The 26,949-nt window shown below is 42.9% G+C and overlaps 1 protein-coding gene across 1 annotated transcript; it reads left to right on the top strand.

Moving 5' to 3' along the window:
- The first annotated feature begins 4,974 nt into the window (after window positions 1-4,974).
- TCP11L2 (t-complex 11 like 2) lies at window positions 4,975-25,998 on the top strand. Its single transcript, XM_044277375.1, has 10 exons — window positions 4,975-5,388; window positions 9,054-9,221; window positions 10,290-10,422; window positions 13,498-13,618; window positions 14,520-14,740; window positions 17,221-17,357; window positions 18,375-18,556; window positions 19,633-19,805; window positions 23,755-23,927; window positions 25,730-25,998. The coding sequence occupies exons 2-10, from the start codon at window positions 9,062-9,064 to the stop codon at window positions 25,963-25,965; spliced, it is 1,536 nt and encodes a 511-aa protein (XP_044133310.1). The 5' UTR covers window positions 4,975-5,388; window positions 9,054-9,061; the 3' UTR covers window positions 25,966-25,998.
- The last annotated feature ends 951 nt before the right edge of the window (window positions 25,999-26,949 follow it).

The following is a 26,949-nucleotide window of genomic DNA, read 5'->3' as shown; positions in this document are numbered from 1 at the left end:
TTATGTCAAATTGCGGGAACGCAGTGGCTTCCAAGACATAATAGTACATCATGTGTTGGGAAGGGGTTAAGAAAAACAGCAGAGTGAACATGAGATATGTCACATCTCATTCACTATACTGGTACTGTATTAGGCCTTTTTTTCACACATCAGTGTTTTGGTCAGTGATTTTCATCAGTGATTTCGAGCCAAAACCAGGTGCGGCTCTAAACACAGAACAGGTGAAGATCTTTCCCTTAGGGCTTGTTCACACGAACGTAAGGGCTCCGACCGTGGGGCAGCAGCATGCGGATCGCAGACCTATTCACTTAAATAGGGTTCGTGATTCGTTCGTTCCGCAAAAAGATAGAACAAGTTCTATCTCTTTGCAGAACGGAACACCACAGAAACACTCCGTAGTGCCTCCGTGGGGTTCCGTTCCGTGCCTCACCGCATCTTTGGATTTGCAGACCCATTCAAGTGAATGGGTCTGCATCCGTAATGCAGAATGCACACGGCTGGTGACTCGTGTATTGCGGAAGCACCGTATGCGCCACGCAGCACGGGCACCCTTACGTTCGTGTGCAAGAGGCCTTATACCTTATATCTGTAAAGGCTCCAATCCTGGTTTTGGCTCACAATCACTGACCAAACACTGACGTGTGACTAAGGCTACATGCACACGAATGTTGTTTGTTTCCGTGTCCGTTTTTTTTTTGCGAATAGGATGCAGACCCATTCATTTCAATGCGGTCCGCATCAGTATGTCTATTCCGTAGCCCCGCAAAAAAAAAAATAGAACATGTTCTAGTCCGTTTTAGGCATTTTTACAATGGATCCGCCCAAAATAAAAACTAATGGCATATGGATGTCATCCGTTTTTTTGGGGCGGACTACAAAACACATACGGTCGTGTGCATGTAGCCTAAGGCCTTATGCTTGTTTTTCTGCCCAAAATCCACGCAGTACAAACGCATGTAATCCGCACAGTGTGCAGCCACCCGCACATGATGCGGATTACGTGCAGTTTTTCTGTGCATAATAGCAGCGTAATTCAGTAAGGCCAGATGCATATGAGGAGGGGTTAACGCACATAAGATCCACACAAATTTCCATGTGGATTTATGTGCATTTCGACAGCATATCTGCACCAAAATCCGCAATGTCTAATTGCAGATTTTGGTGCGGATTAGATGCAGTTTTGCCACAGAGCTCACCGCACTATTAAAAAGGGCGAAATCCGCAGCTAATACCGCAAACACAATTGACATGCTGCAGATCTGATAGTCCGCAATGCAGGTCAATTTCCGCATGGAAAAAATCCACATGTACATGAGGTTTATGTAATGTCGTACACTTCACTAGTACTGTATTACGCTGCGGTTTTTCTACACGGGAATCTGTGCGGAAAAAACGCACAGATTCCACAATGTGCATAGATGACCTCACCAAAAAGTGAAGATGTGTGTGACATCTCATTCACTTAGTTTTTTTCTTACGTGTGGAAACTGACCTGTTGTGTGGATTTTAACCCTTTTTGCTACCAGCGCCATACATGTACGGTGCTGGAGCAACGTGTAAATATGTCGCCTGCTCGCACGTGCAGCTGGCGTCATGGCCGGCTGGTCTCTGCTGTTTCTAACAGCAGAGACCTGCGGCTAATTACCGTGACCGGCAATAATGCAGATCGCGGTAATTAAGGCTGAGTTCACACGGGCGAGATTTCCGCGCGGGTGCAATGCGGTAGGTGAACGTATTGCACCCGCACTGAATCCGGCACCATTCATTTCTATGGGGCTGTGCACATGAGCGATTTTTTTCACGCATCACTTCTGCAATGCTTTAAAATCGCAGCATGCTCTATATTCTGCATTTGTAACGCAGGACAGGCCCCATAGAAATGAATGGGGCTGAGTGAAAATCGCAAGCATCCGCAAGCAAGTGCGGATGCGGTGCGATTTTCACTCATGGTTGCTAGGTGACCGTCTATTCACTGTATTATTTTCCCTTCTAACATGGTTATAAGGGAAAATAATAGCATTCTGAATACAGAATGCTTAGTACAAGGTCAATTGAGGGTTAAAAAAAAAAGAAAAGAAATTAACTCACCTTGTCCTCTTCATCGCGCAGTTCCCGGTCTCTTCTGATGAGCTGTCGGCTAAAGGACCTTTGGTGACGTCAGATCACATGCTCCAATCACATGGTACATCACCGTGGTGCAATGTGTTTTGCACACCGTGGTGATGTACCATGTGATTGGAGCATGTGATCTGACGTCACCAAAGGTCCTTTAGCCGACAGCTCATCAGAAGAGACCGGGAACTGCGCGATGAAGAGGACAAGGTGAGTTAATTTCTTTTCTTTTTTTTTAACCCTCAATTGACCTTGTACTAAGCATTCTGTATTCAGAATGCTATTATTTTCCCTTATAACCATGTTATAAGGGAAAATAATACAATCTACACTACAACTAACCCAAACCTGAACTTCTGTGAAGAAGTTCGGGTCTGGGTACCACAGTCGGTTTTTTATCACGCGAGTGCAAAACACATTGCACCCGCGTGATAAAAACTGAACATCGGAACGCAATCGCAGTCAAAACTGACTGCAATTGCGTACCCAATCGCGCGGGTTTGCCGCAATACACCGGGACGCATCCGGACACGCCCGTGTGAACCCAGCCTAAAGGCTTTAGATGCCGTGGTCAATGAGATCACGGCATCTAATGTGTCGACATCCCATGTGATAGTTGCTTTGAATGCTCTGAGCCTCACTGACAAGACGCACAGCATTCATGCTGCAATTCTTATTTTGTAGAGAAAAAAAGACAATGCAACAGCACTCTACAAACCAGATAAAGTCCAATAATGCCATAGTCACAAAAAACATTCGTCTTACAGAGATCGCCTTGACGTTTGGCAGACGGGCTCAAATGGTTTTGTACAAAATGCATTTGCCAAGCATCTCACTTTATAAATAAGCGTAGCATTAGCACTTGAATGTTTTTGTGACTATGGCACTATTGTACTTTATCTGCTTTGCAGGGTGCTGCTGCATTGTCTTTTTTCTCTACGTTTCTAGCCATGGCAGCGTGCACCTGCGCACTGGGAGGTGCTGACTAACCCCCTTTTCTTTGCAGATCTACAGCGCTGGAGGTGTGGCACTCCGGCGAGTCGTGCACTCCTGATCAGCCTGTCCGCCCCATAGGCTGATTTTTATTAGTTTCAGTATAAGGCCGAATGCACACGGCCGTGAGCGGTCCGTGGTATCCTGGCCTGGCATCCTGCTGAGAGCAAGAGCGCACGGCGTCATTGGTTGCTATGAAGCCATGCGCTTCATGCCGCCGCTGCACTACAGTAATACACTCTTATCGTGTTCCACGGCCATGTGCACTTCCTGAACTAACACTTCCTGAACTTTATGGCGGCCATTATGGCGCATAACAGGTGGTATTTAGGGTTAGGACCCGTCTTACAGAGATCACCTTGACGTACGTCAGCCGGGCTCAGATGGTTTTGTACAAAATGCATTGGCCAAGCATCTCACTTTATAAATAAGTGTAGCATTAGCACTATTATATTTTTTGTGACTATGGCATTATTGTACTTTATCTGATTTGCAGGGTGCTGCTGCATGGTCTTTTTTCTGTTTTCAGCCATGGCAGTGTGCACCTGCGCATTGGGAGGTGCCGACTAACCCCCTTTTCTGCGCAATTCTTATTTTGTCCACTAGATGGCGGGCCAACATAACAAATGAGCAATATACAGTAATACTCATTTTAAAAATCCCTGATTGTTCAAAATTTAAAAAACTGATTTTATAGGCTCAAATGAGGTTCAAAATCATTAATTTTTTTTGTTAAATATATAAAAATATATATATATATAAAAAGTTTAAATAAGGGGGTTTCCGGATAATAAAAAAATACCTAAATAGCAAAAAATATAAACATGGGTATCACCAAGATCAAAAACACAGATCCTATTCAAAATATAAAAATATTTTTCCAATACGGCAAATTGCATAACGGAAAAAAAGGGTCCAAATGGCCAGTTTGCCATTTTTACATTGCTTCTCTTACCCCCAAAAAATGGAATAAAATGTGATCAAAAAGTCACACACTCCAAAATGGTATCAATTAAAACTACAGATTGTCCCACAAAAAATGGGCCCTTACACAGCTCAGTAGACAGAAGTATAAAAAGTCTATGGGGGTCAGAATATGGTGATGTTAAAAAAAAAACAAATTACAAATTTACATTTATTTTTACACTAATTAGGCATTAAAAAACCTTTACATAGGGTATGATTATAATCGTACTGACCCAGATGATGAAGGGCATGGGTTAGATACACTGTGGGAACAAAACCTTAGAAAGCACAACTTGTAATGCAAAAATAAGCATTCATACAGCTATGTGACCGGATATAAAAAAGTTATGGCTCAGGGGAAAATAGGGAAGAAAAATGAAACCGCAAAAACCTCCAGTATCCTAAGGGTTAACATTTACAGCATGTCCCCATAGACTTCAGTGGAGTTGTTTACATACACAGAAAATCTGCAACACAAAAACGCAATAAATAACGCGGTTTTATTGGCCCTTGTGTGTGGATTTTCGCTAGTGGCTTTCATGGGCATCTACAGGATTCAGGGACGGCAGTAAATGGGATCCTAGGGAACACCCGCTGCACTACGGGTAGCACCAGGCGGGCATTGGCGGGCATTTATTGCGCGCTTTTCTAGAGCCTGTCCCCAGGTCATGGCCTGTATTATCACCACACAACGGCAGCGCGATCCCCCACCCCCGGGCATTAACTTCTTTATATGCTAACGGCATTATTGGGTTAACACTCAAAGGGGCGTGTCTGAGTTTAAAGAACAGCAAAACATTACCCTAGCAACCGAACTGAGAGGGGGAGGAGCGTATCGCCAGTGGCTGGCTACTTCCGTAAATACGTGACGTCATACCAGGGCCGTACCATTGTATGTTTTCAGATTTTTTATATTCATTTTCATCTGTTTAACGTTCCCACACGGAAACACTTGTATAAGAGACTGCCCGTACTACGAACCCATACGTTTCCAGGTGATAGTCGACGGGGAGAACACGAAGGAGCCGTTCTCTATTCACAGTCGCCCATGTTCTTTGTTTGGTACGTTCCACACCTCCCCCATCGATCAGCTGTGAGCTGAACAAAAACATCAGAACTGCTGGAAGTGAACCTGTGCTGCGGTACAGTGCGGGGACAGGACACCGGAGCTCTTACCCTCGCCGCCAGGGGGCGCTGCACTCAGGGGAGAATATACTTCTTTAGGACCTTCGGAACCGGCCAGCACTCGAACACCTGACTGACACCCGTCCTGATTACCAGCCAGTGCCCTCGGATTGTTGCTCTGTAAAGTGACAGGTGGGTAAACAGGTGGGAGTGCTGCAGCTTGCAGTAGGACTACAAGTCCCAGCACAACAGGCAGAGACCTGGGTGGCTCAGAAGAGGCAGTCCTCCCACTATAGCCATGTCTGTATATTGCACTGATGACCAGGGCAGTGTTCCTGCCTGCAGCTGCTTCCCATCACTGAGAGAAATTAGCTGGACTCATGATCTGTCCAATAGTTGGTGTGTATAACAGCAGATCTGTGTGTGTAACTGGATCTGACCAATGATTGGTCAGGAAATCTGTCCTCTAACCTGTTGGTGTAAGACAGGCCTAACTTCAACGCTGTATCAGTAGAGAAGTGAGATGAGGGGCAAACAAGACCCCCATCTGATGCTGCCTGTCCATAGAACCTAACAGGTGTAAATCCCACATAGAACCTTGGTGCCCCTTACAGGGGACAGGGCCACATTCTTCAGACTTGGCGTTAGATCCGGTTTGGAGGATCCTGTCAGAATCCGCAGGATTTGCTGAGGGAAGTCCTCTGTCTGACCGGCTTCTCCTACACCTGAACCAGAAGAGATCCATACCGAACAGTTTCTCTTTAAAGGGTTTCTGTCACCTGAAAAATGGGTATTAAGCTGGCTGACATTAGCACATCGCTAATGTCAGCTGAACATAACTATATTAGTACCATCTCACTGCCTGAAGGCTTTATTGAGAAAAACAAACTTTTATAATGTGCGTATTAGCCTCTAAGAGGGGGGGGCTCCGTTTGCCCACCTCTTTTCACGCCCTTCTTCTCTTGATTGACAGGGCCAGGCAGCGCTGCTCTCCTCCCTCCGGCTGTGTCTGCAGTGTTAATCTCGCGCTGTTCAGTATTCGGCGCAGGCGCAGTGAGGGAAGGACGCTTGGCGGCTGCTGGCTTTCTCACTGCGCCGAATACTGAACAGCGCGAGATTTACACTGCAGACACGGCCGGCGGGAGGAGAGCAGCGCTGCCCTGGCCCTGTCAATCAAGAGAAGAAGGGGCGTGAAAAGAGGTGGGCAAACGGAGCGATTTTTCCATCACTTCAACACTGCTCATTGCCAGGGGTTATAGCCACCGCTGAGGTGGCCGGACGGGAACTGTGCATGCGTATTGGTCCCATGGTCCAGGCCACCAGAGAGACCAGCGCTTTTCCTATAGTAGATTGCTGGGTGGTCACAACTCCTGGATATGAGCAGAGTATAATGTGATGGGAAAATGAATCAAGCCAGCGTAGAAGGCAATATGGACAATTGGAAAATCGGTGGCAACCCCAGCAGTCAAACCTCCATCAATCAGATCTATTCACAGGATACAGGATGTGTTCTTATGGTGGAACAACCCCTTTAATGGTATTGACAGTGACAACCCTACATGTATAGGTCTCCTTTTATAAAGAGAAAACTTGGATTACACATCCACATGCTATATGCTTTGGTCTATTGCTTCTCAGCAAAATGTATTATCTGTACATAAGGCACTTTGTATACTTTTTGATCAGAATGCATAATAAGCCCACGCACCACATCAAGGTGACCTCTGTCGAGTGGGTCCCTACATTAATTTACCCCAACATGTCACTTGGCACTGAGCCACACTGGCCCACAGGCACAGCCTCACAGCAACAAAAGCCACCATGCAGCACTGCCCCATATGAACAGATCTCAAATGATCACCTTTTCATGTGGTCTCAGAAACCAAACTGAGACCAGCTAGGTATTAACCCTTATGCAGTCTCCTGCTAGTTGAACCACCTGGGTGGAATGGGAAGAGTGCGGCTGATACCATAAAAAAGCATATTTTAGAATATGTAGATCTCAACTTTCAGTATAAACTTTAGGCTTCTACACTTTTGAGGGACCACAGTGCCAGGCATAGAGTGGAGCTAGACTCGATGGAAGAGAAAGTCTTGTAAATGATGCTAAGCCAGGACAAGTGAGCTGTATGTGACACCACCCTTCCTGAGAGTACAGACAGAACCTCCTACACTTACCACAGATGGGTGGTCTCTTCCTTCGCACTGCTAGGACCTGTTACCATAATAAACCAGCAGCTTATCTTGCCCACTTCTGACTGCTAGGAGACCACACGTTATTTTATTCTCACACAACTGACCGGAACGCTCAGCACAGATACTTTTGTACTACCTAGTTTTGGAGGTGCCTCCTACACAAGTTATACTTCTCTGGGTTTACTCTGAAGGTTCCTTTTTTAGCTTGAGAGCCTCATTTGTTGACTGTGTTAAGTTGCATGATGGGAAAAAGATAAGAGTAGCCAAACAAACATTGGGCTATCTGAAATTCTAAAAAAGTAGGCTAATCGTAGACCATGTGATAATAGAAAAAATATCCATTACTTGCCAGTTAAAGGGAGTCTTTCTCTAGGACATTCTCCGTAAAGCCAGGCACAGTGCGGGAGATTTATCAAAACTTTCAGAGCTCCTGAATGAAAGGTGGAATCTGATTGGTTGCTAAACTTTACACCAGTTTTGATAAATCTCCCAGAATGTGTTGCAGAACTAGCTCAATGTAAAGATACCTTTCATTCTGGAGCACATGTTATCCACATGTAAATAAGCAGTTAATGCACTGTGGGTAACAACGGTGGTAGCAATGACGTAGCTTAGGGATTATGCTAGATATGTACAGCAGAGTATGTTAAAAAGTGAGTGATGGTTATATTTTATTTTATAGAGAAAGATTTGATCGGCACTGCTAGTCGCTGAAGGTGGTGCTCAGTGGTTAATGGTGTTCAAAGTCAGATCTAGTAAACCACGGCACTCAGTTGTATTGCAACATCCAAAATTGATAAGAAGCCATTGACCAAAGTTTCGGTCTAACCTAGACCTTGTTCACGGCCGTAATATTGGCAGCCAAGTAGTTGTATGGAGGATGGCGTGATGACACGTCATCTTCCCTACAACTACCGTACTTGGCTGCCAATATTACGGCCGTGAACAAGGTCTAGGTTAGACCGAAACTTTGGACAATGGCTTCTTATCAATTTTGGATGGAATAAAGAATCTTCACTATTTTGCAATACAACTGAGTGCCGTGGCTTACTATATCTATATTTTATTTTGTCACATTGCTTCCTGTGTTTTTTTTTGTTTGTTTTTTTACATCCCAGGCAACGTCTTTTAAAAACTTCACCGAAAAGATGCTTAACTATGTTCTCTAGCTAGTAAGACTACGCACTTTTTTTCTTCATAGAAACATAGAATGTGTCGAACCATTTGGCCCATCTAGTCTGCCCAATTTACTGAAATGATCACTTGCCCTTGCCGCACAACAAATCATAAGAGGCCTTTACTCTGTAATAAAAAAAATTACTGATTATTTTGAAGTAGCTTGAGTATTTCATTAGGGAACTTTTACATTTTTATTTATTTATTTTTTAACTGGTCATAGTAAGGATGGGTTCAAATGTTGCAGATGCATTGCAGTTGGAACCATACCAACCTATAGATTGTCATGGTTTTCAAATTTACCTGCAGACTAATTGATAGTGTTACCTATCAATAGTAAAGTCTGTGATTACCCCTTTAATGGAGGATCATCAGGGTATATGACACTTGAGTCCGAATCCATTGCTAGCACTTAGTCATTCAACCTGTTCATCTTGTTAATGCTATGTGATTATTGTCAAAGGTAAAATATGCTGTCTTTGCAGATACTAAAATGCCATTTAGTGATGATAAATCCTTTGGAAATGAGGACCGGATGAGCGATTCTGATGGATCACGCCTGTCGGAAAGTATGGCTTGTTCCTCCAGTGACAGCGATTCTCCCAGGGAAAGTTTTACCAGCGACACGTCCAGCAAGCACGCTTCTCCTGTGTGTAAGTCAGTTGTGGATGGTATTCATTATGATGCATGAATTGTATTCATAGTTTCATACCTTGTATTTGTATAATGCATAGCCGCTTTCTGCGTATACACTTAAAAGGAATGTGCACATGTTGTTGTGGTGCTCCAACATATGGCAGCTGTTCTACACCTCTCCGAGGTTGACTGGACAAGTCTAGGACATTATTCTAGAATAGTCCTAGGAAGCAGACCTTTTGAACAGGTCACTTCATACACTTAGAAGTTGCGTATACGTTGACTTGGTCAGTCACCATGAAGGATCCCTTTCTCAATCTGTGTGGTAGCATAACCGTTAAACTGTTATCTGCCAAACCCACCAAAAACAGCAGGATCACCTGACAATCTAATGTCCATGCCCAGATGATGTCAGGGAATGTATTGAATTTCAACACCCAATCTTTTTGTTCTCCAAGGAGATAAGCCACCACCAGGGGTGTTCAGCAGCAGCTTTCTCCTCTCTGCCCATTGAAACTTTAGAAGCTTTCAGCCAAAGCCAGGAGAGAGTTGTTCTTCAGTCACCTACTGAAGATGTATGGGCGCCTTAAGTGCAATGCCACCCCCAGGCAGGTTTCTCTAGTGGTTTGCTAGTAATAAGGTACTGCTGGAAAGTGAAAACTATGAAAGCCTGGGCATCGAAACACAAGCTACACAAGAAAACTCTCCCATAGAAGTAGATGAGGTCTCCTCCTGTCCATTGTGTCTATGGACCTGGGTCTGCCATAATGCTTTTAAGAACAGCTCAGGCAAGCCCCTATAATCCTGTTCAGAAACTGAAATAAAAAAATTTACAGTAAAAAAAAAAAACAAATTAGAAAAAAAAAAAACATGTTACTATCTGATTTTAACTGACAGGTGACACGTTTCCTTTAAATCCAGTTCAGTGATATTTGATGATTCTCCCAGACTTAGCTACCAGCAGTGACGGATACTTTGTTTGTTTCAGCTACCATTAGTGGATATTTCTCTGTCTGTTCTCTTTCTTGGACATTTCATGACTGCTTCTTATTATTCACAATTGTGTTATTTTTTCTGTTTATTAGCAAGCCCACCAAGAACAACATCCTTTGATGAAGTTATGTCAACCACAAGGAACTTGTCCAACTTATTATTAGCCCATGAAATTGTGGCTAATAAAAACTTTAATCTTGATACCATAGATCCCCCCAAAAATAGGTAGGTATTTTTTATTTTCATGATATTTGAGCTTATTTTCATGTGGGGGTTATAGATGTGGTTTATGGAGGTTATCCGAGAGTTAAACAAATTAAACTAGTTGCAGAAATATATAACATTTACCTGCTAACTCCTTTGCCACTCAAGTATTGATGATCCAGTTCTCATTTTCCTATAGTGATGACATGCTATACTGGGTGATGACTACTGCAGCCAATCATTTGTCTTAGTGGTGATGTTAGCATGTGCTACACGTGACTGCTGAAGCCAGCTGTAGGCTGCATTAATTCTGGCTTAGTCGATTAATCATAGTTACTGCTTTCACGTTTTTATGCCCTGGAGTAAAAGTTAAAATTATATACATATTCATGATTTCTCCGGCATGAGAAGATGCACTTTAAAGGGACACTGACAGGCCCTATAAACATATTTAGTTATTCCTTTGCAGTCATAGATCTATTAAAGTGTATATCACATAAGAGTACCCCCTGTCCGCATTGTAAACCATGTAAAAACAACTTTATATTCATCTGTCAATCACGTTTCTTTATGCCCAAGGGGCGTTTTTTCTCATACCTTTGTGCCCCGCCGCGCCCCAACTGTCGCTTCCTAGCGCCGCCCAGCTCATTATTATTCACTGCGCTGGGCGGCTCTGACATTCCCTGATCCTGTCTCCCGAGAGAAGAGTTTCTTGGCCGGCGCAGGCGCATTAACCATCTAAATTTCTGAGGACATCAGCGCTCTGAAGCGCTGGATACGAGTGCCTTGGAGGAGAGATCGGACGCAGGCGCATTCAATTACAGGCTTGGGAGTGTGCCGACGCATGCACAGATGGTCCGATTGAGGCCGATGCCCTTAAGAATCTATCGGGCATGCGCGGGAACTGACAGGATCGGGGAATGTAAGAGCCGCCCAGCGCAGTGAATAATAATGAGCTAGGCAGTGGTAGGAAACGACAGTTGGGGCGCGGCTGGGCACAAAGGTAGGAGTAAAAACGCCCCTTGGCCATAAAGAAATGTGATTGACAGATGAATATAAAGTTGTTTTTACATGGTTTACAATGCGGACAGGGGGTACTCTTATATCATTAGAATACACTTTAATAGATCTATGACTGCATAGGAATAACTAAATATGTTTATTGGGCCTGTCAGTGTCCCTTTAAGCAGTTTTGAGGACTCTTGGTGAATATGATTGGCTGAGTGAAAGACAACAGCTCACAATACTACTTCCAAATGTCCCTTTCAGCTAGGTTCCAGGAACAGCATACAGCTGCAGTCCAGTTTAACCCTTTATGCTTCCATAAGATTGGCATATGGAGTTAAAAGGGTTTTCCGAGACTTTTCTATTGATGATTTTGTACTCTGGAACCCCACCGATCAGCTGTTTGAGAATGTATCGGTGCTTCACACAGCTTTGCTTATGCCACATTGACGTCACATGGCCTAGGGACAGCTCAGCCCCGTTACAGCGAATAGGGCTGAGCTGCGATACCTGCTAAATTTGAGGTACTTTATGTATAGTGGGACTTTTACCACTTATCTGGTTAACCCTCGGCTACACCACATTTTGCCTGCCCTTTAACTCCCTATAGAGATGCAAACTGGTTTGTTTTTCTGGAATCAGTATTTACCATATTTTTCCTCTTCACCTAGCAAGTAAAACCAGTTTTGTAACTGCGAATACCATAGAATACCCACCCCTCTAAAATCAACCATTTCCCATTCTGCTTATGATATAAGAACATTTTCCTTTTAGAAAGGAGATCTGGTGCTTATCTTCACAATGGAAGCAGTTTCTATACCATATTTTACAGATGTGCTTGAATAGATGCACATACACCAGGCAAAGTCTACCCTACTCATTGAAAATTTTAAATGTCGGTTCAATTATTTGAAATTTAATTATAGCAGTATTAGCTAGACACATAATTATAGCACAATAGTACATTGAAATAATGCTTTTAATTAATTTGTACCCATATACTCTTTTTTTATAATGGTTATGCAGTGAGTTTCTATGGAGAAACTTCCAAAAAGTGCTTGAGCAGGGGCGTAACTACCATAGCGGCAGACCAGGCGACTGCTATGGGGCCCAGGGCTAGAGGGGGCCCAGTCTTAGTTGGGATCATCTCCTCTTCTATTGGGGTGAAAACTTGGTCAGGACTCTACCCTCTAAAGGAACAACTTTTAGCAAATGAGGCAGTGGAAAAAATGGCCCAATTGAAAGGTGTTTAGGTGGAAACCCTTCTGTCCTGTGTGGGGGGCCTGGTTTGATCCTTCTGGCGCCTACTTCTCTATGTATGCCATTGTGCTTGAGGACAATGTTGTCCCCTCCACCACTGGTAAATTATCTTTAGTGATAAGACTACTAGTCCCTACAGTATGTGCTGAAAATAAACAAGTCTGACAAGTTTAACTGTTCATGAAAACGTATTTACTGAAGTCCAAGCTCATCCAGTCTTTCAAATATAGTGTATATATTATTGGTTATATACAAGAAGTAAGAATTGTTTCTTTATAGCAGGCATGCTCAACCTGCGGCCCTCCAGCTGTTGCAAAACTTCAACTCCCATCATTCCCTGACAGCCTACAGCTATCATCCTACAGAAGGGCATCGTGGGAGTTGTAGTTTTACAACAGCTGGAGGGCCGCAGGTTGAGCATGCCTGCTTTATAGTGTACATTATTGGTTATATACAAGAAGTAAGAATTGTTTCTTTATAGTGTACATTATTGGTTATAGGCAGACAGTAAGAAGAGAGATTTGTATAATAAAGGTCTAAAAGGTTCTGATTTCTCTTTGTATATAATTTGATTGCAATGTCTCTGCTTGTAGAGAAGTTGCTAAAAAAAAATATAGAAAATTGCACACAATGTATAAGCAGCATCTCTTAAACACAATTGGGCTGTGGAAATATGTTACCCAATTTAATCTTGTTGACCACATGATTGTTACCCATACAGAAGGAGGAGACACTAAGAAATATGGCATAATATGCAACAGTCTTGGACACTAAATGTACACGAATACACACATAAATAAGTATCTTTACCATTATTGTTATGTTTCATAGTTTGGAAGGACGCGTAAAGCAGATTGTCCACAAAGCATTCTGGGATTGCTTGGAGTCAGATCTTAAGGAGGATCCTCCAGTGTATGAACATGCCATCAAGCTTTTTGATGAGATAAAAGAGGTAAACATATTTTTGGTCCAGAATTTTGATATTGATGGGCCCATCATCAGGCGAGTTCATTCATATTTCTGACACCCCACAGTTTTTACTACAGAACTCAGTCCACTGTGTAGTTGATGGAGCTGATAAAGGTAATGCTACTCCCATTGACATCGATTGGAGTTACCACCCTCATCCTCTGCACAGTGAATGGAGCTGACTTATGCAGCTAAGGGTACTTTCACTCTTGCGGCAGAGGGATCCTGCAAGCAGTTCCGTCGCCAGAACTGCCTGCCGGATCCGTCAAAACGTATTCCAAATGATGGCATTTGTAAGACTGATGAGGATCCTGATCCGTCTTACAAATGCATTGAAATGCCGGATCCGTCTTTCCAGGGTCACCTGGAAAAACAGATCCGGCATTTATTTTTTTCACATTTTTTCGGTCTGCACATGCGCAGACCAGAAGGACGGATGCGGCACTAATACATTCCTATGGGAAAAAATGCCGGATCCAGCATTCAGTTTTTTTGGGCCGAAGATAAAACCCTAGCATGCTGCGGTTTTATCTCCGTCCTGAACAGTCAAAAAGACTTAACTGAAGACATCCTGATGCATCCTGAACAGATTGCTCTCCATTCAGAATGCATTGGGATAAAACTGATCAGTTCTTTCCCGGTATTGAGCCCCTAGGACGGAACTCTATGCCGGAAAAGAATGACGCTAGTGTGAAAGTAGCCTAAGGCTGCAAGGAAACAGCTGATCTGAGAGGGTGCGATCCGATATTGATGACCTATGGCTCAGTATCAAAATCCTGGAGCATGATCTTAGGTCTTGTGGTTTTGTGTATACATGTGCACACGTTTGATTACAGCACTATATATTCAATGTCCTTTTTTTTCCATGTCCCTTTGCACTTCAGATTCTCCTTTCCTTCTTAACTCCTGGTACAAACAGACTTCGGACCCAAATCTGTGAAGTTCTAGACGTGGACCTGCTAAGACAACAGGCTGAACACAATGCTGTTGATATTCCAAAGCTTGGCAGTTATATCATCAATATAATGTCGAAGTTATGTGCCCCTGTTAGAGATGATGACGTTAAAAAGCTGAAAGCCAGCGGAGACATTGTACAAATGCTGAGGTTAGTATATATTTATTTTCTGTTTTTAAAAAATAAAACAAAAAAACAAAAAAAAAACTGAAAATGTTACTTTTTACGACCTAAGCTATGCCACTGACTTTATGTACATGATGTAGATCCAAAGTTGATTCGGTCAAACTTCGTTTTTAATGGTGTCTCCATAAAGCATTAAAATATATTGCCTCTGAAGTCGCGCAAGACTTTGGTGAATTATTTTGGTAATCTCTTCTGCGTCTTTAAAAACATTTTAAAATTAGAAGTCCGAAGTCTGATTTGGTACCGGCTGTTACCTCAGTACCAAAGCTGACTTTCAATTCCTAATTTTAAATGTTTTTAAAGATGCAGAAATAGGCTAACTTACTAGATACATTATGACCTACTATAAACTAATAAAACACACGCGTTTGACAGTTTAAAGAGTCGTAATGTTTATTCCTGATATATTTGTACAGTTGATACATGTCTTTTTTGATCCTATTGATGCAAATGCATGGATATTCTGCATTGCGACAAAAAATGTCAATAAAAACAATAAAAAAATTAAATTAAAAAAAAGATGCAAAAATAAATACCGAATTAATTCACCGAAGTCCTGCGTAACGTTGGGTGAAACAAAATTTGGCCTTAAGGAGCTAATACATTTTAAAGGGTTTCTGTCATGGGAAAAATCGTTATGTAGCTGGCTGACATTAGCGATGTGCTAATGTCAGCAGAACATAACTGTATGTTTTATAACTCCCTGCCTGCTGCCGTTAGCGCTAAATAATGACTTTTATAATATGCTAATGAGCCTCTAGGTGCTAGTGGGGCGTTGCTGCAGCACCTAGAGGATCCGTTTGGTACGCCCTTGTAAAGGTGATTGACATCCTCTGTCTCCTCTGTGCCCGTAAAATCCCGCACCTGCGCCGTCCATTTTAGTATTAGGCGCAGGCAGTGAAGGACGCTCGCCTGCTGCCAGTCTCCTCACTGCGTCTGCGCCGAATACTAAACTGGACGGCACAGGTGTGGGATTTGCGGGGCGAGGAGACAGAAGATGCCAATCACCTTTACAATGGCGTGCCAAACGGTGAGAGGACGGAGCTTCTAGGTGTTGCAGCAACGCCCCACTAGCACTGGCATATTATAAAAGTAATTATTTAGCGTGAACGGCGGCAGGCAGGGAGATATAAGTCACATAGTTATGTTCTGCTGACATTAGCACATCGCTAATGTCAGCCAGCTACATAACGATTTTTCTGATGACAGAAACCCTTTAATGCTGTATGGCGACAGCATTAAAGTCAAAGTTATTGAACAAATTGACTTTGGATCGAAGCTTAATTCGCTCAAGACTAATTACATTCTTAGCATTTGGGGGGGGGGGGGGCACTTCCGTGTCCCTTCTCACTAAATTTTAAGCATTTAAAATAATATATTTGCATTAGAAAATACATTTATAGTTCAGAAATCAAGTGTTCACTGAGTTCCACTGCTGTGCCAGTGCAGGGAAAGTAAATTTCCTTCTGGGTTAGTGACTCCATGTCCATACATCTAGACCAGGCATGCTCAGCCTGCAGCCCTCCAGCTTTTGTAAAACTACAACTCCCACAATGCCCTGCTGTAGGCTGTTCAGGCATGCTGGGAGTTGTAGTTTTGCAACAGCTGGAGGGCCGCAGGTTAAGCATGCCTGATCTAGAAGCTGGACTTTTCGACTGTCTGAAGGTCGAATCTGGACGTGCAAAGCTATTAATAGTGTTCTACTCATCAGTTTATTTAAGGATCGCCACAGGGGCTGCTAGTGTAATTCTGTCTTGTGTGAATCAAGTACACTGTCCGTGTTTCCCTCTCTATATTTGACAAACTAAAGGGACAGAGACGGGAGTTGTTTACTGCTATAGTCACATCTCAACTTTTACTGTACACCATGGAATTACTTAGACGTCAATTCCTTAATATACTTCTATTTTCAGAACCTTTATGAGCAGGGCTACTCTTATGATAGAACATGGCAGTGGGAATCCTATTCCCCAAACTTTGTCCTGTGTGAGAAAAGATGCCAAGGTAGCCTTTCTGACCAGTGCATTTTTATGTATGCAATTCCCTGATATTAAAGGGGTCGTCCGGGTGCAGAGCATGAAATGCTCTGATGCTGATATCCTAGGGGCATATGTCCGGGTTCAGCTCTGAACCTAGAAAACCCCCTTAAATCGGGTTCAGCTATGTTATCTGACCATTAACAATATCTATAAACCGAATACAGTTGCTGCCATCCTTTTACAAACAGCAGGCGACAAAGCATTTCTGCTAGAAGCAAGAATTTCACCAAAAATAAAAAACTATTTACATCAGATGTTTATATGACTTTAATCTTTTTAATATATGGGTATGGAGTATACCTGGCTTGCCATGAATTCATGCACAGCGAAGGCCAGGCTATACTTGGTGTCCTTGCTCTGAATACTCACTTCATGTCTCGCCTTATTTCACCGTTTTATCCTCAGGGATGTCTTCCATGTGCTAGACCTCATGAAAATGGACATGGTGAATTACACTATCCATAACATTAGACCACAGCTTCAACGCCAGTTAGCAGAATATGAGAGAGTCAAATTCCAGGAAATACTTGAAAAATCCCCCGGTATGTATGATCTTCTCTAAATTCTTTCATGGCACAACATTGGGTTGCTTAGCCCTTTTATGCTCTTTGAGGGTCATCCATTTGTGTGGACTCTGAGGCTCCCCAATTCCATCCCTAATATAAGTGTATGAATACTACAGGATAATAAATATTAAACATTTTCAAATAAAAAATTGTTATTATAAATAAAAGTCAGTCCTGCTGTGAGCATTACACTCAGTTAAAATTTGAGACCAATATTCCCTTTTGTATTTGTTGAATTGGCCTCCAATAGGTTTCTAATACACCATAGATCAATATGTCAATGTAGGGATCACTATTCCATAGCAAATAGTTATATAACCGGATACTATGGTCAGGGGCACACCCAGAAGCTTTAGGGTCCATTCACACGTTCGCAACTGTTTTGCAGCCCGCAAATTGCGGATACGCAAAACATGGACACCAGCCATGTGCGTTCCGCATTTTTCAGACCGCACATGGCCGGCACTATAATAGAATTGCCTTTTATTGTCTGTGTCTGCGGACAAGAATAGGACATGTTCTATTTTTTTGCGGGGCCGCAGAATGGAAGTGCGGATGCGGACGCAGACAGAACACTGTGTGCTGTCCGCATCTTTTGCATCCCTATTGAAAATGAATGGGTTTGCGGAACGGATGCGGACCCATTTTGCGGACGTGTGAATGGACCCTTACTTGAGGGGGTGGGGGAAGTCTCTGATCTGCCACCATCCTCCAACACATGGTATATTCTCAGTCCCTCACTGTCCAGTGCTGGTAGCCACACTATAGCCTCCTCTTTTACTTTAAATAAGATGTGGGTGCTGACACATCAAACACATCAAACACATCAAACACATAATCAGAAAATGAGGATGGTGGTATTGGAGGCATCATACACCACATCTCTAAATCTGACCCCAGAGCAGATGCCTAAATAAATAGACATCAAACCAAACCCCTGGTCCAGTGGTTTACGCTTGTTGGATAACCTAATCTGATTATATCTTAATGTAGATGCACTGAATCAAACCATCAAATGGATTGAGCAGTCTATGAAAGATGCAGTAGAGGCAAAAGCTGAAGAGGGCACATCCAGTGCAAATGGAGTGTCTGTGGACAACCTGAGCCCTACCTTGGTGCTGAACAGTGGTTTTGTAAAACTTCTACATATGGACTACAACAGCTTTGTGCCAGAGGTAGGTTGTTTTTGTGCAGTACCCCAGAGGACTGCTGCAAGGGGTTAATTATTGTGAAAAGAGTTAATTTAATGTCGCCAAGTTAAATGTTGTGAATTATTGTTAAAGCAGTCACTTCTTTATGCACTGTGTGATCCTAACATATTGGCAGGCTGCTTAGGTTACCAGGGTGATGGACCTAGCCCATCCCCTGGTTAGCTAGTTGAGGAGTCTAGTCTGAGCAGAGCTACAGGAAGGATGTGTGTGAGTCCAGAGAACCTATATCTCTGAGGCTACAGCCGCCAAAGGAGCAACTCTACTACCAGAGTACCCCTGAAGGAATGAGACCATACTTTATAGAAGGCCCAAAACCATTCAGGGTGTGCAAGATAATGTCAGTAAGGTATTCGCTCGTTTTTGGTAGAAAGGCTTTGCTGTTGTGGAAAGAACTATTACCTTCAGCACTTGCCACACTTTGAGACGGACTGTGCATCCATGTCTAAGATCTGCACCCTTCAGTCTGGGAATTGCAAAATGTTAATAAGAACCTAATTCCATGCCTTTGGTTATTTTGGAGAGACTGCAAGTGCCCTTTAGAGCGAGTGAGTCAGGGAGTACTACTACCTACATCATTGTTGCCGCCTATACTCCACTATTGGGAGAAAGACTACACTGTGATATGCTTTGGAACCTTGACCTTTGTGCTACTACAACTCCTATCATCAGTTCAGTAAAGAAAGATCTTATTAATTACAATCAATGGGCCTGGTTATTGACTCCACCATGCATCCTGCCAACTGTTCACCATGAAGGGCACGCCAGCTACCGCCAGGCCATGCCGGAGCCCAAATGCCAGGGTGTGCCCCGAAGGAAGAAAGCGTGTGCCCTATAGTCACTGCATGGCTCTAGGGAGTGCTAGAATGGGGATTGCCACAGGGAACTGTGAGTACTACTACCCCTCTCTCGGGCCATAACCACCACCACTACTTTCCTCACTGCGGCTCGCTGTCCTTGGAGGACTACAGGGTGCTCTATAAATCCTCCAGTTTCTATGAGAATACTGACCAGTGTTTACATATTGGCTTTCACCTTTCCAGACAGTCATCACGGATGACCTGCGTATTGTAGACTTAAAGAACAAGCTGCATCAAGTTAAACTGGTAGCATGTGTATGTCTTATTACCCAAAATGCAATGGGCCCTGTAAGCACTACTGGATTTATTGAAGAAGTGAAAGAAATCGCAGCCATTCTCCTTCAAGACCTAAACAAGTAAGTGGTATTTTAGAGCTGTCATACTCATGTTTCTATTTTTACGCATTTAACTACAAGCAAAAATAGACCGCAACACTCCAGATGTATGCAAAAATGAAAAAGTGATTTATTCACCCGGCAGCAACATTTCAGTCCTATCACAGGACCTTCCTCTTTATGCACATTTTATATTTGCAATAAAATTAAAGGGAACATGTCATGTTGTGTATGGTGTCGGAGCTGAAGGCAGCATGTTAGAACAGGAAGAGGTCAGCAGATTGATGTATAGTTTGATGGAAAAAGATTACGTAAAACTTGTATTTTATTCATTTCAATTCCTGCTCATTCTAGGATTTGAAGACAAGCATTCGGTTTTATCAGTGATGACAGCCTTCCCTCTATGACTGTGTATACAGAGGTAGCTGTCAGTCACTGACTAAAGACAAGGATTCGGTCCTATCAGTGATGACAGCCTTCCCTCTATGACTGTGTATACAGAGATAGCTGTCAGTCACTGACTGAACACAAGGATTCGGTCCTATCAGTGACTGACAGCCTTCCCTCTATGACTGTGTATACAGAGATAGCTGTCAGTCACTGACTGAAGTCAAGGATTCGGTCCTATCAGTGAAAGACAGCCTTCCCTCTATGACTGTGTATACAGAGATAGCTGTCAGTCACTGACTGAAGACAAGGATTCGGTCCTATCAGTGATGACAGCCTTCCCTCTATGACTATGTATACAGAGATAGCTGTCAGTCACTGACTGAAGACAAGGATTCAGTCCTATCAGTGAAAGACAGCCTTCCCTCTATGACTGTGTATACAGAGATAGCTGTCAGTCACTGACTGAAGACAAGGATTCGGTCCTATCAGTGATGACAGCCTTCCCTCTATGACTATGTATACAGAGATAGCTGTCAGTCACTGACTGAAGACAAGGATTCGGTCCTATCAGTGAAAGACAGCCTTCCCTCTATGACTGTGTATACAGAGATAGCTGTCAGTCACTGACTGAAGACAAGGATTCGGTCCTATCAGTGATTGACAGCCTTCCCTCTATGACTGTGTATACAGAGATAGCTGTCAGTAACTGACTAAAGACAAGGAGATGGTCCTATCAGTGACTGACAGCCTTCCCTCTATGACTATACAGAGATAGCTGTCAGTCACTGAGTGAAGACAAGGATTCGGTCCTATCAGTGACCGACAGCCTTCCCTCTATGACTGTGTATACAGATATAGCTGTCAGTCACTGACTGAAGACAAGGAGACGGTCCTATCAGTGACTGACAGCCTTCCCTCTATGACTATGTATACAGAGATAGCTGTCAGTCACTGACTAAAGACAAGGATTCGGTCCTATCAGTGATGACAGCCTTCCCTCTATGACTATGTATACAGAGATAGCTGTCAGTCACTGACTGAAGCATTCACAGTTTGAACATAATCCTGTTCAGGGGAATCAGTAGTAGAATGAGGTTATATATCAGGGAGTCACAGAATTACCACCATTCTAAAATATAACCTTTAATTGTATTTAAATAAAAGTCAATACACCCTTATCTATACAGAAATTAGAAAATAAGTAAATACAAAAAAGAAATCAAAAAGTAGGTCTGATGGTATAACCCGTCTAAGGCTGATAGGGAGGTGGTAGAGCAGTTATGTTGGGCCTATAGGGAAAAAAGTCCCTGATGCTGGCCCTGATGTAGATGATCCTGCCTATATACGGAATAGCCGCCCTGATAAGGGCGATCCCGTCTCTCGTACCTCCTAAAAAACCCTAAAGAACCCTAGCGGGAGAAGGGACACAAGAATTAATAAACTTGATAGAAGACCTATACTAAGTTACACAAAATAATAAATAGAAAAAAGAAAAAGTACCCGAGAAGATTAAATGTGGCAGTCATCAATCCAAAAGAAAAGGTGAATATATATAAGGTAAAAAAAAGTCCAATACCGTCCCTACGCGTTTCGCCTGGTTGTTGTCAGGCTCATCAGGGGACAAAATTGCTCACGGAGAACCGACACCAAAAGGTACTAAGGTAATATTATGTACAAGAAAATTTATTTTTGATTTTTTGAACTATTTTAGATAATAACAATATAAACCGCTGGCTCTAATAAGAATAGTGACACCTGTCAGTAAGATAACAGAATATTTGATACAGGGGATCCCTAAGTAGCCGGTGGTGGATCGAGAGGTGGGGGTCTGGATTGATGAACTCTACAGATCCCCAATTCTCAAGAATTCCAGAGAGTGGCTACGTGACGGTATATCATTTTATATATATAATGTATAATCCGAATAAAGGTCCCCCTGACTAGCTGCAAATTGGTTATAATGATAAGAGTGGACACCACACATAGAGAGTCTGGACAAAAATAGGTAATTAAACCACGATGTGGTATAGGCGATGTGCAGTAGGTACCATAGAAAGTAGCAGTGCAAGATAACAGGCAAACAGTGCTATTAAAGCACATGGTACTTGCGTTCCCTTAAACGATTAGGGGTCCATATGTCGAGTCCATGGATGAGGAAGCCAGAGTCAGATGGGATGTTGAGGTGGCGCTCAGGTGGTGATATGCGGCAGGTGTATACAAGGATTGAAGACAAGGATTCGGTCCTATCAGTGATGACAGCCTTCCCTCTATGACTATGTATACAGAGATAGCTGTCAGTCACTGACTGAAGACAAGGATTCGGTCCTATCAGTGATGACAGCCTTCCCTCTATGACTGTATATACAGAGATAGCTGTCAGTCACTGACTGAAGACAAGGATTCGGTCCTATCAGTGATGACAGCCTTCCCTCTATGACTATGTATACAGAGAGAGCTGTCAGTCACTGACTGAAGACAAGGATTCGGTCCTATCAGTGATGATAGCCTTCCCTCTATGACTGTGTATACAGAGATAGCTGTCAGTCACTGACTGAAGACAAGGGTTCGGTCCTATCAGTGACTGACAACTTCCCTCTATGACTATGTATACAGAGATAGCTGTCAGTCACTGACTGAAGACAAGGATTCGGTCCTATCAGTGAAAGACAGCCTTCCCTCTATGACTGTGTATACAGAGATAGCTGTCAGTCACTGACTGAAGACAAGGATTCGGTCCTATCAGTGATGACAGCCTTCCCTCTATGACTGTGTATACAGAGATAGCTGTCAGTCACTGACTGAAGACAAGGATTAGGTCCTATCAGTGATGACAGCCTTCCCTCTATGACTATGTATACAGAGAGAGCTGTCAGTCACTGACTGAAGACAAGGATTCGGTCCTATCAGTGATGACAGCCTTCCCTCTATGACTATGTATACAGAGATAGCTGTCAGTCACTGACTGAAGACAAGGATTCGGTCCTATCAGTGAAAGACAGCCTTCCCTCTATGACTGTGTATACAGAGATAGCTGTCAGTCACTGACTGAAGACAAGGATTCGGTCCTATCAGTGACTGACAGCCTTCCCTCTATGACTGTGTATACAGAGATAGCTGTCAGTCACTGACTGAAGACAAGGATTCAGTCCTATCAGTGACTGACAGCCTTTCCTCTATGACTGTGTATACAGAGAGAGCTGTCAGTCACTGACTGAAGACAAGGATTAGGTCCTATCAGTGATGACAGCCTTCCCTCTATGACTGTGTATACAGAGAGAGCTGTCAGTCACTGACTGAAGACAAGGATTCGGTCCTATCAGTGATGACAGCCTTCCCTCTATGACTATGTATACAGAGATAGCTGTCAGTCACTGATAGGAACCGTCTGTCACTTCAAAGCCTAGAATGAGCAGGAATTTAAATGAATGAAATCCAAGTTGTACTGAATCTTTCCCACAGAACTCTATATCCATCTGCTCAGCTCCTCATGCTCTATATTAACATGCTGCCTTCAGCTGATATAACATGTTCAATGCGACAGGTTCCCTTTACATTACTATTTTTCCCTCAATGCTTTCAGAACAACTAATTTGAAGGAGGCTCTTACTGCAATGAGCACGAAAATATCCTTTCAGATGAACAAATCACTGACGGAAAGAGAATTACCTGCACTTAGCGCTGAGGCTAAAAGTAACCTGGAAGGACAAATCTGCAGCCTTACTGAGAAAAGCCACCCTATCTACAACATAGTTGGTACGTACGGAACTATGGTACATAGTAAGCTTGGCAATCTGATTTATTACATGGGGTTTCTAAGGGCTCATGCTCACGACTAAGTATTTTGCGGTCCGCAGAACACGGATCCGCAAAAAAAAACAGATGACATCCGTTGTAACAATGCCTGTCCTTGTCCGCAAAACGGACAAGAATGGCACACGTTCTATTTTTTCGCAGAACGGACATACGGAAACGAAATGCACACAGTCATTTATTTTTTTATAAGCCCCATTGAAAGGAATGGTTCTGTATACGGACCTGTAAAAGAAGGGAATGGAAACGGAAGAAAAATACATTAGTTAATAAATAAATAATAAATTCATTTTCCTCCAGTGCTCAAAATTCAAGGGGTTTCCTAGAAAAAGACCACAACGCTCACTGAACTGTCATGGCCTCTTTAAAAAGCTGGTCAGTGGGAATGCCAGAGGTCAGACCCCCACCAATCCGATATTGATGATCTGTCCTGAGAATAGACCATCACTGTAAAACTCCTGGAAAACCTCTTTAAGGCTGGGTTCACACCTGAGCGTTTTACAGCGCGTTCCTACGCGCTGTAAAACGCACAACAGGCAAGAACCAATGATTCCCTATGGGAATGGTTCTCACCTGGGCGTTTTACAGCGCGTACGATCGCGCTGTAAAACGCCCGACGCTCAAACAAGTGCTTGAGCTTTTTTTTGGGCGTTTGTCGCGCGTTCCCGCACATAGATATTCGGGAACGCGCGACAATGTGTGCACGCCTGTCTCTGTATGCGCGATTGTAAACGCCCGTACAATCGCGCATACAGAGCGCTCGTTTCAGAACGCTCAGGTCTGAACCCAGCCTAACACATTGCCCTTACTTTTGACAGCAATCTGGTTTTGTTGAAGTGACCATAGTCTCAGTAACCTAGACTTCATCTCCTGCAGAATACTGAGCATGGTGTGATCTGACCTAAACCGAGTATAGATGCCTTCATGTGAATGACCACCCTAACATACCATTTTGATCTATTAATGTGAATAGAAGCAAAATTCTGCACTTAATTTCTTTCTATACAGTAGCTATAAAGCCTAGCACCATAACTACCTGCAACCCCCACTAGAGGGAGCATGAAGGTGTATTGCATTGAATTCAGTAACTAAACAGTATCCAGCCAGGTCATAAACCCCTCTTGTGGTAGTGATATATTATTACAATATATATTACTTGCTCCTGGAGCTTTATATTCTGTTACTGAGGAGCTATTCCATTCTTCTTTATTGTCTCTGAGGTATCATTTATTAAATCTAGGGTCACTTTAACTTTGTAAACTGTAGGTTGTAGAACCTGTAGAAGAACCTGATCATACTTACCTAGGTCCTGCTGCACGGTTCCGGCTCCATTACTCCTCGGCTGCCTCCCTCAGGTCCCGGGTCTCTCATAATCAACATCCTGTTGATGGAGGTCTGGTGACTGCTGCAGCCAATCACCCATGTGGCAAGTGACCCAGTGATGTACCGCATGGGAAATGTGGTCATGAGCAAGAGCCCAGTGGTAAGGACCAGTAAGTATGGATCACCATTGTGGGTCCGGCAACTCTGAGGTCTGGTTTTGAGGTCTGGTTTAAAAAAATATATATAAAATTAATAAAAAATGTGAAATTGCACGACCGACCACCTTTAATCTAATCCTGTACAACCCTTTGAAATAACTTTGACCAATTTCTAAATGTTACTTACATTGTACACACAGGTCATATAGATTTGTATAGGTATTATTTCAATTCATTCTTTTATCCCTTCTTTTCAATTTCCAGAAAAACGGATCCAAGAGTACTTGACCACATTTCTTTGTCTTCCCTACCCATACAAACATGTTCCTGTACTTCCTGGTGGTCTTACACCTGTCCGTAAGGAGATGGAGTTCATTGGATTCCACTATGCGAGCATTGTGAATTTCAACAAGCAGGCGTATGGACCGTTCTACGCAAATATCTTTCGGAAGCTGCTTTTCAGTCAGCCACAAGGAGGGAAAGTAGAGGCCCAGGAGTAGACAGGACAACCATTAAATAACTCCACCCCTTGTATAAATAGTGGTTCCTTAATAGAGAACTTGGGCAATGAAAATAAGATGCTTTTATAAAGAGTTTTAACATGAATTATTCAGTAGAAACTACTGAAAACAAAAGTTTTATGTTTTTAAAGAAAGTAAAAAATACTGGCAGTATTTTTTTAGACTATTAAAAAAGCCGAAGCTTGGGGGCAGATGAAGGAATAGGTCATGTTTATTTGTATCTGGGAGTGACATTGGGTCATATTGGTTATTCTAAATCTCCTGGGTCTCTTATACAACTGACTATGGCTTTATATTTAGACCTGGATAACCGTGTTCAAGGGGTTGTTTGGGACATTTAAAACGGTGCCTAAATGTAGATGTGCTAAAATAACAATATGAGCATTACACACCTGGAAAATCCTCCGCCGCTCCGGGGCTCCTGCCTGTCTCTGCTGCTGTCCTGAAGTGACAATGTTGAGACTCCCACATGTAACCGCTGCAGCCAGTCACTGTGCTCACCATCATCACTGCAGGACAGCAACTGAACATAAGATTACCGTGTGGCAAGAGTCCATTCTGGCATGTGTTGTGTTTTTTTTTTTTTTCCCAGTAATATTACAAACGCTGAAAACTTGGGGTATCAAACTATCCCCAAGAAGCATCTGGGTACAGTCAAAAAAGCAGATACAGGAGAACATATTAATGTATAGGACAGGTCCAGTTATTTGTAATGAAATCAACAGACTCAATCTGAATTAAAAACGCAGTCACTGATCCTATAAAGATACATCTCTGGGGATAAGAAAGAGGTAAAGGGAATTGCTGGGGTTGGGAAACAAACTTCTGTGACATGTGGATCCAACTCCAGTCAGTGTTATCAATCAAAGGACAAGACATTCTTTTAAATGTCCCTGGCAACCCCTATAATTGGTAGATAGAAATGTATATATTTGTATATTGCTGAGCTTCTATGGACTGGAA

This window comes from Bufo gargarizans, chromosome 2, assembly GCF_014858855.1.
Source record: "Bufo gargarizans isolate SCDJY-AF-19 chromosome 2, ASM1485885v1, whole genome shotgun sequence".
Taxonomy (NCBI): Eukaryota; Metazoa; Chordata; class Amphibia; order Anura; family Bufonidae; genus Bufo; species Bufo gargarizans.
Note: the sequence above shows the minus strand (reverse complement) of the source record. Positions and strands in the feature narration are given on the sequence as shown.

Coding starts and splice junctions, on each gene's coding strand:
- TCP11L2 (XM_044277375.1), top strand. CDS start 9,062: ATGCCATTTAGTGATGATAAATCCTTTGGAAATGAGGACCGGATGAGC. Junction 10,423..13,497: donor ATAGATCCCCCCAAAAATAG/GTAGGTATTTTT, acceptor TATGTTTCATAG/TTTGGAAGGACGCGTAAAGC. Junction 18,557..19,632: donor ACAACAGCTTTGTGCCAGAG/GTAGGTTGTTTT, acceptor TCACCTTTCCAG/ACAGTCATCACGGATGACCT.